The sequence below is a fragment of the Argiope bruennichi genome, chromosome 4, assembly GCF_947563725.1.
Source record: "Argiope bruennichi chromosome 4, qqArgBrue1.1, whole genome shotgun sequence".
In the NCBI taxonomy this organism is placed as follows: domain Eukaryota; kingdom Metazoa; phylum Arthropoda; class Arachnida; order Araneae; family Araneidae; genus Argiope; species Argiope bruennichi.
The window spans coordinates 116,525,628-116,535,472 of NC_079154.1; the positions used below are offsets into that span (position 1 = coordinate 116,525,628).

General features: G+C 26.6%; 1 protein-coding gene across 2 annotated transcripts; it reads left to right on the plus strand.

The window, feature by feature from the left end:
* Positions 1-61: 61 nt before the first annotated feature.
* LOC129966805 (phosphate carrier protein, mitochondrial-like) lies at positions 62-8,886 on the plus strand. 2 transcript variants are annotated; one of them, XM_056081378.1, is made up of 8 exons: positions 62-157; positions 237-407; positions 3,217-3,341; positions 5,650-5,829; positions 5,910-6,091; positions 7,469-7,641; positions 7,728-7,838; positions 8,511-8,886. In XM_056081378.1, the coding sequence occupies exons 2-8, from the start codon at positions 254-256 to the stop codon at positions 8,672-8,674; spliced, it is 1,089 nt and encodes a 362-aa protein (XP_055937353.1). In that variant the 5' UTR covers positions 62-157; positions 237-253; the 3' UTR covers positions 8,675-8,886. The 2 variants fall into 2 exon arrangements, with proteins under 2 accessions (XP_055937353.1, XP_055937352.1); XM_056081377.1 differs by having other exon boundaries at positions 100-161.
* Positions 8,887-9,845: the final 959 nt, after the last annotated feature.

Genomic DNA, 9,845 nt, shown 5'->3' on the forward strand with positions numbered 1-9,845 from the left:
TTGTAAAGTCTATTCTGTACTTTCCCGAAAAATTCTTGATCAAAAACATGAAAGAGAAACTCAAAATATTCTCCCTTCGACTTTGTCCTTTCTCTGTGTAACGCCAACCGTACAATACATTTACCCTTTTCGGCAGAGACCACTTGGCGGCCGTGTGGTGTGTACGGACTTTACTGAATTATAAATTTATAATTTTAACATTTTATTTGAATTGTTAATAATAATTAATTTTTCAGATAAAGAAGACCTAAAGATGTTTTCATCGTTAATTGAAAGTGCTAAAAACAATCCATTCTATTCACCAATCTATGCCCGCTGCGAGGCTGGTCAAGGTGAAAGTCGATCGGCCGAATTAAAGAGTAACATTTTGGTACCTGGCCGAACAATTTCTGCTGCATCGGCCGCAGGTATAAATTTTTTTTTTCTGTAATTCTGCTCAATTTTTTTCACCGTTCTTATGAAATCTAATAGCATTTTATACAGAAACCTTGTGAACAAACACCCTTATCTATGACGTTCGGCGTTTTCCTTTTAAAACTAGCAGAAGAAGAAGAAATTTTTAAACAATTTAATTGTTTCATGTCGGTAATGTTGTATTCATTTAATAGTTTTATGCAAAAAGTATGTTTTGGAATAAAATTAAAAAAGTATATATGTCATTTTTTCTCAAAGTTAGCTTTATAAATAATAAGTCATTAACTAGAACTTCTTCTAATTATATAGGGCGTTATAATTCACCAGATTGAAATAAAAAGAAAAGATCTAAAACCATACCATTAAAATTACCTTAAATTTATCAATGTTTTGCAAATATATATATAAGCACTTGCTATTTATATTATAATTATGTGTATATAAGGCATAGTCTTGTGTTTTGATATATTATCCAACCAGTTGTTAGTTGAATACCAACTAAAATTGAATTTGTTTATTAATCTTATTTATTGTTTATTGGTTTTAAGTTTCATTTAAGATTTTATCTTCTAAATCTGGCCTTTGTTTAGCTACATTGTAAAGTTTAACTAAAATATAAATATGTTAAAGACAATAAATTTTAATGTATAATTTCTTATTTTTCTGTATTAGTGCATTTGGGAACTGCATTCCTACTTTTAGCATCTATTGCACTCAATGCAAATAATGAGTGGAATATATGTTTATATGAATCATAAGTGCTGACCAATCTGAGGTTATATTTTCTATAGATGTAATAGATTTCATTCTTTAGTGACCTGGTCTCCTTTATATCTTTCTTTTCTCTTTTGAGTTTTTCTGCTTTTCTCCCTCAATGATAAAGTAAGGGCTCTTCTTGTTTCTTATAGATGACAGAAAACTCCATATACTTGGAAATCTATTAGATATGTGCTGTGATCCTCACTATATCGATTGGCTGATAGTGAATTTGATTCCTAGCAATCAAGCCACCTAATAAATTAATCTGCTAAATAAAATTACTAAATTATATTCTGGATAAAAATAAATTATATTCTAATTTCTTGATTTTGAACACTTAATTTTTCCCACTTCATCTTGCAATATAATGTGAAATACATGTGCCTAAACTAATTGTTTGGTTAGCTAAATTTAGAGATAATTGTCGTTTGAAATTATATGATCTCTGAATGTATTCCCTTGCTTCTTTCCCTTTTCTGTCTTGCTGTATTTGTTGCTTTAACATTTGTTGTGGATTTGGTAAAGAACTTTTAAAAGCATAACATCTAAAAATTGGACTTTTTATATAATCATCATGAAAAAAAAAAATAGTCGTCATTTAAAAATATCACTGTCTTCTTTTACCTGACACTTTATTTTTACCCTGAAAAAAAAACTTAAGTAATGAAAAACTAGTCACAATTATTGATGTTATTCTTGCTTATAAATAAAGGCATTTAATTGTGATGATAGATTAGGAAAAATAGAATTTCAAGTAAATATTACATTAAAAATTATTTTGCAGGACCTCTTAAATGGAATATATAACATAACTAATTAAATGAATTATACTAATCATTCTTTAATTTATTGATTATATATTGTCGATCTTGTTCAGTTTATTTTGCAAAAAATTTTACAATTGATGTAAACCCACATTGTAATTCTAATATTTTATAATTCATAGAATTTATATATTGAATTTATTCAGGTAACATCTAGGCTAAAAGCATTTTTAATCAATCTGCTGCAGTCCTCCCATTCAGGTAGAAACTGCCTAATCAGAAATCTTTTACTGTAATTAAAATGTTTTTTTTAAATTTATGAAATGAATCTGATTAGGTAAATTTTATAGAAATCTAATGGAATTAAAACATTTCAAAAGTCTGAATTGGATTTTTTTTCCATAATGAATTGTATAGAAACTGCTTCAATTATAAAAGGTTTTCACATTTAAATTATTACAATTTAAAATTCAAAAAAATTACAAACAAATTTAACACATGTACTGCAATAATGTGTTCACAAATGATGCAGATTATCAGATATGATTTTAGTAATGTTATTTCGATTTAAGTCTCACTTTGAACAAAATGGGAATACTTTTTGCTAGAATTTACTAATCTGAATTCAAATCAAATTAAAATTTTAATAGAAAGAAAGCTATTTTTCAAATATAAGCGAACTGTTCTCTTTGTGTGTGTCTGCAATATCAACTTTATGTTTATAATATAGATATAACTTTATAAATTGTAAATAAAACAAACATTGCGAGAAAAATTGTTAAACTGTTTTTTTTATAATGTTGTTCTTAAATTAATTGGAATTGCAAACCCTTAAACCTTTAAAAATTCTTTTCAGAAGTTTATACAATTTGGTTTCTGAAGTAAAGAAAATCCATCCGGAATTATTTAAATTTCTCAGAGAATGTCTATTGAAATATATTTCAACTTGATACATTAAGGGAAATTAAATATTGATTTAAATTTATTATATACAGTATTTAAGTAAATGGTATTAAACATATATAAATTAGGATTTTTTATCCAATATTTGAATAAAACTAATGATTATCGTATTAGGCTATTGTAAAGTAATGTTTCAATAAATGCCTATTTAATAAGAATGATTGAGCTCCATTAATTTTATTAAATTCCTTTAAAATTCTGTTTTAATTCATTCTTAGGAGATTAATAAAAGTTAATTATTTTAAAATTTGATAAATTTTTAACTAAGTAAAACCTATATCATCAAATTGAATGTTGGACATTTTTCTCCTTTCAGTTGGAGACAGCTGTGAATATGGATCGATGAAATATTATGCCTTGTGCGGGTTTGGAGGCATCCTTAGTTGCGGTATCACCCACACGGCCGTTGTCCCCCTTGATTTAGTTAAATGTCGTATCCAGGTAAGGATTTATTAAAGGAAATATTTAATGGTATATATTTTAATGACTTTACTTTATATGCATTTTTAAATGTTTTAATGATTTTATTCATTTAATTTCTTTTTGGTTGTGGATTTCTTTATATAATATGTAGATCATGTGGAAACATTCTGAACTCTTGGATTTTGTATTGATTGGTAAATAAATGTTTTTTAATTATTATGGAATTAATTTTCTTATCCTTTCTTCAATTTTAAGCATTCTGGTGAATATACGATGTAAAATTACTATAGTCTATTCATGTGTCCTGTGAGTAACTATTAATCAACTCGTATGACAATCATAATATTTTTAAAAAACACATTTTATAATTTGCAGAAAATATGGGTAAAAGTCTTACAATTTATGGATTCAAATTTATAAATTAAATGTACTAATAGGTAATTTTAAATAGTGGATATGACTTATAAATTATGTATAATAATTGACAGAGAGATAAAACAGCAATTATGGCAAATATTAAATCTAAAAAAAAAGTATAAATAGTTATTTTATGGCATCTTCAAAACATCTTTTAAATTTAACAGTTATGTTGAAGAAACTTAAATGTAAGCTTTAAATATTTTAAATTAATACTTTAAAATGATACATTAAAGTGTAGATATTTTTATGTTAATTGACTTTTGTCAAATTGGACAGTATAGGTATAAAAAGAATAAATAACTCAATCAAAAATAATTGTCGTGTATTTAGGAAAATGCAATATAATAGGTTGCATTTTAGCTTGTTCTTTATTACACATTTGTAAAAATATTCGGTCAAGTAGAAGAGTATTTTTGAAATATTATATCTTCAATGAAACTTCATAACACACAAATTTTCTCGAATATGAATATAGTCTTTACATACTTATTTCAAGTTGTTGAATCTAAAAATGATTGTAGTGAGGGGGAGGGGATGTGGTTTTCAGTATTAATGTTTTAAAAACTTTATTGCTTTTATTGAGTGAAACCTCGATCTGCAAGAGACACTGTTTCTGACATTTGAATTGCAATAATTATAATCAGTATTTTGCATGAAAAAGAAATTTTCAGACTTCATGTTTTAGTGAAGCAAACTATATTTCTGAACTGTGATGCCTTGCTAGTGCAATAATTCTATCAGTAACTTCATCTATATGTTTGTGGAAAAGTGAAATTTGAATTTCAAGTATTCCATTTCTCCTTTAGTAGAAATGATATATTGCCTTTATTCTGAATTATGAAATAGCAGATCAGAAACCCAAATCCCCACATACTGGAATTTATATTCATTGAAAAATTCAATGATAGTGAGGTAAAAAGGAAATGGAATATCATTTGCCATTTTTCTGATGTATAGAGAACAAAATAATTGTATAAATGAGTGCTGATTATGTATTGTCCAATTTCATCTTGAGTAAGTGAATAGGGAAGAAAGTATGCAAATATATGATCCACCATGTAACCAATTCTTTATGGTGAAGGTTTTGTTCTGAACTGAATATGAATCTCTCCAAAAAATTTAAAAAAAAAAAAAAAAAAATCTTGACATGCCTTTTACATGTGCTACTGAATTTTTTAAGAAATATGAAATCAGATATTTAAGAATGTAAATATCTGCCTTATATATATAAAAGTGTCTTGCCAACTATTTCATCAGGACATCTTCTGAAGAACTGTAATTGATTTAGCTATCAACACAGAAAGTATTTTCTTTGGGATATTTTGAAAATAGAGAGATAACTGGGAAGTCCATTGTTGGCAATCTATTTTTGGATCATTTTAACGATGTCTTTGAAAAAATACAAATGTTACTTAGTTGGAGTACTAAGCAAGTAAAAGTAGCATGTGAAGCAATTGCTAACATATTATTTTCTGTTAATGACATTTTTGAAAGAAGAGTCCATTATAAAATTTCTATATTTATGTTTTGCTATATAAAATTAATGATCAGTATCTACTCTAAAGCTGGTGCATTGTTTAAGTTGTAAATAGTAGTAAAGTATAAAGCAATATTTGAAGTCCTGTCTGTTATTTTGTGTAATATCAATCAAGTGGGAATATATTTCATGTCTCTTTCTATTGTGCATTTTTAGATGCCTTACATAAAATACATTTCTGTAGCTTTAAATGTAATTAGGTTTTTAAAAAATATTTTGCATATTTTGATAAATCATTATTAGTTCACCCTTCTGAATCCAACAATGTATGTGTGAGAAACTATTTTCTGCATCTTCTAGTGCTTATTTCTTACTTTTTATATTTTATATACTAAATGTTTCTCTTTTGCTTTATTTTGAATGTTACAGACCAACCCTGCAAAATATAAAAGTATCGTCAGTGGTTTTTCTGTAACCATCAAAGAAGATGGCATGCGTGGCCTTGGAAAGGGTTGGGCTCCAACTGCCATTGGTTATTCTCTTCAGGGCTTGGGAAAGTTTGGATTTTATGAAGTATTTAAAAAGATATACAGCGGCATGCTTGGTGAAGTAAGTTTCTGTTTTATTTTTGGGTCTCTGTTTTCCCTTGTGGTGAGTTTGTAATGTTTTAATATTAATTTGATTTTTAGGAGCTTTCTTACACTTGGAGAACTTCTTTATACTTAGCTGCCAGTGCATCTGCAGAATTCTTTGCTGATATTGCTCTGTGCCCATTAGAGGCATGCAAGGTTAGAATTCAAACACAGCCAGGATGTTCACCGTACCTAAGAAAAGTATTCCCTCAAATTCTTAGAGAAGAAGGGGTTATGGGGTAAGAATGCTTTTGTATATATTGCTTTTATGAAAATAAATTTAAAAGGATCCATGAAAATCTTTCATGATGAAGTTACTTATTAAGTAAAACTATTTTGTTCTGAGAATTCTCAGAAGTCATCATATATTGTGACCCATTTCAAGAATTAAGAAAATTTCAAATATGATAAAGCTTTTAAGAACTGAAATGGAGGGAGGGGGATAAACATATCATTTGGATTTTTTTTTTTTTTTTTTTCTTTATTTCACAAGGTATATTGTATTTCTATTGATTGTAAAATAATTTATTAATATTTTTATTTATCATTTTTATGAATGAATTTGATATCTTGAAATTATGAATGAATTTTTAAAAGAAGTTATAAAATATTTTTTTATATTACTATGAGGAGAGCGGAAAAAGAAGGGAAATGTCTCATACACTTTGAAATCTTAAGTAAAACTGGAATCTAGTTTTAAGGCAATACAATACTTCATAATTCCTTTGAAATAAAAGATAGAAGGTTGGAATTTCTTAGATCATTTCTTGCTATATAATGAATTATTATAAATTATAAGTATTTCAGCAAGCAGTTTAAAAAATAAAATGTTAAAAATTAACAAAATACAAAATTTCAATTTTTAGTTTGATATTTAAAATTTCTTTCTATCTTTAGATATTTTTTGTTCTTTGTAAGTTATTTTACTTTTTAAAAAAAATCCTTTTTATTATTAAAATTTTAAAAAGATATCTTAAATATATATTGTCTTAGCTCTACATTTCATGAATTTATCTAACATAGAATATTTTAGTACTCTAACAACTTTTCAATTAACAGCTGTCTTGTATTTTCATTAAAATGATTACATAAATTTGAAAAATTCACAGTTTGTCATTTTCTTGTTTGTGTTCATTACAATAATTTGATCTTACTGCCTCAGAAATCCTTCTGATTTCTGTTTGCTCCACAGCTGTGTCCTTGTTATGTTTGCATATCGTTGGTTAAGTTTTAATATTTTGTCACTTATTGAATCTCCCATTCAACATATTTTGTTGTTAATCAATCATATATCGATTTTTGTCCCCTACATCAGTGGTGTGATATATTTAGATGCCATGTTACAAAATTTTACCTTAATCAAAGTAAAATAATGATAGCATGATCAAATTTTATTTTTAAAAATATCGTCTTGATAAAATTGTACATCTTTTTTATTCTGTTTGGTCATGAAGAAATCTTTCGTCTAATATTTGATAAATTTCTTTCACACATGCTTATTAATAGTATTGTGATTATTCTTGAAGTTAGATATATTTTATTATTGATTGATTATGTAATCATGCATTTTTAATTTCTTGAACAAATCAAGACTGTATGAAAACATTTTAATACAGATTCTACAAAGGAATCTCTCCATTATGGATGAGGCAGATTCCATACACCATGATGAAGTTTGCTTGCTTTGAGAGAACAGTTGAAGCTATCTATAAATATGTAGTTCCTAAACCTAGGGATGAATGCTCTAAAGCTGAACAGCTTATTGTTACATTTGCTGCTGGTTATATTGGTAAGTCAATTCAAATTTCTAATAGTGCCTTCTTTTTATTAAGGTAAAATGTTTTTCAATAATGCTAACATGTTTTTGTTTTTCAGCTGGTGTTTTCTGTGCTATTGTATCACATCCTGCTGATACTGTGGTATCTAAGCTCAATCAAGAGAAGGGTAGCACTGCTATTGAAGCTGCAAAGAAGTTAGGAATGAAAGGTGAGTTTTGATTGCATTTTTATTTATTTCAAATTACAATGTCTTCGTAAACTTTATAATTATTAAGTTCTCTGACTAAACAGTATTCAGATTGTCTTATATCCCAGTCTGTTAAATTTTGAAGCAGATTTAAGAACAAAAATTACATAATAATCCAATTAAGAAGATTAACTACATCCCCCCCCCCAAAAGACATTTTAAATTATCCATGCTGAATTGAAAAATAAGACCAATCATGTCAAAACAACTTGGCTTTGTCAAGAAACTTATATGCAGAAAACACCACGTTTTTCCTGGAGGATGTAGTCATTCTCAGTCAACATTTATTATTGTTATTAATAGAAAAGTGTCCAGTTTTACTGAACTTTGCTATCTTTTATATTGGATGCATGTGATCCTTCCTAGCTTTGCTATATATATACTACTTTTGCTATAGTTTTGACTAAATTAAGATCACTGTTGTTGCATCATTAATTTTTAAGTTAAATAACTGCAGTTAACTTTCCTGTGTAGCATATCTCCAGTATGATGCTATATGTTTGAAGTATTTAATTTATAGAATATTTTCAAGCCAACCATGTGTATGATTTATCTTTTTGTGAGAATTTAATGTAATAATGATTTTAACCATCTATGTCAATGAATGTTTGATTTTTTTGATACTTTTTTTAGGTTTATGGAAGGGCTTAACTCCCAGAATTATCATGATTGGTACTCTAACTGCCCTTCAATGGTTCATTTATGATGCTGTGAAAGTCTGGCTGCGATTGCCTCGTCCTCCTCCACCACAGATGCCTGAAAGTCTTAAACAGAAGCTAGAAGAAAAGCAAAAATAGAATGTTCATTAATATTAATAAATAATAAAAAAAGAAAAACTGGGTCTTCAATTCTAAATTGATTCATTTTATATATAACTGATCTTTTGCATATTTAGTTTCATAATATTTATATGTATAATAGTATTTTCATTTTATTTAAAATATATCCAATAGGCTAAATCCTTGTAAAAACATTATTCAAAATTCAAAAATAAATTATTTGGGTCTTTTTCATTGTTTTTTTCTTTGCAAATAGTTTAGCATTCATTTTGAAAATATTTATTATAGTGAATATGTATGATACGAATGCATCTTATCTAACATTATTTGAGCTAGATAGTTGGAGTTAGATAGTAAAGCAAAAGCATTTTATTTTGAATTTTACATAAATATTTTATATTAAAAATCCTTTTTTTTTTTAAATCCTCTTGGCTTATTAAATTAAATGGAAATGAAACATTTATTTATACTGTTATTTATAAAACTATTTTTTTATCTGTCTTTTATTTTATTCTTTCATTACATAATAAATTTAACCTTTACTGAAAATTATGTATTAATTTTTAAAAATTTCATCATTATTAGAAATGTGTTTTAAGTGGCATGCAGTAATTAAAGTGAAATTTTAAAAAAAAAGTAAGGGTACTTAATAAATACCTTGTCAAAATTTCGTCAGTAGTTATTTTCATTAAACAATTATTTTCTTACCATAAGAATACCTATATATATAAGCAATAAGAATTCTGATTCAATACATAAAGCTTACTTGTATTGTCCTCCGTTTTCAAGGAATTCTACATTACAAAATCAGTTGGTTATTAATGTCAAAATTTTCTACTTTTTGTAATTGAAATTAACTGTCTGAATAAAACTGGGCATAAATTAAAACAATAAAAGTTATTTTTTTCTGTCATAATATAAATATATATGGAGGTCATTTTTGCAATTTATTCCTTGGATGCTCTAAAAGATTTTTAAAAGAAAAGGAGTACATAATTTCATCATACTACTGAATATTTTAATATTTTTTTCATGTAAATGATTTTTAAAAAAATTAGACTTATTCATCATTTACATTATAAAGAAATTCTTACGTAGTTTCTTGTGGCATCGATGTCTGTTAGAATTCTTACAAAGTAGTTCTAAACGCTTGGGGAAATTGTTTTTAAAAATGTGTGTTGATTGCCAA

Bases quoted from the DNA above. Each gene is read 5' to 3' on its own strand.
- LOC129966805 (XM_056081378.1), top strand. From the start codon at position 254: ATGTTTTCATCGTTAATTGAAAGTGCTAAAAACAATCCATTCTATTCA. The intron at 3,342-5,649 runs GTAAGGATTTAT...TGAATGTTACAG, and splicing joins TAGTTAAATGTCGTATCCAG to ACCAACCCTGCAAAATATAA. The intron at 5,830-5,909 runs GTAAGTTTCTGT...TTTGATTTTTAG, and splicing joins ACAGCGGCATGCTTGGTGAA to GAGCTTTCTTACACTTGGAG.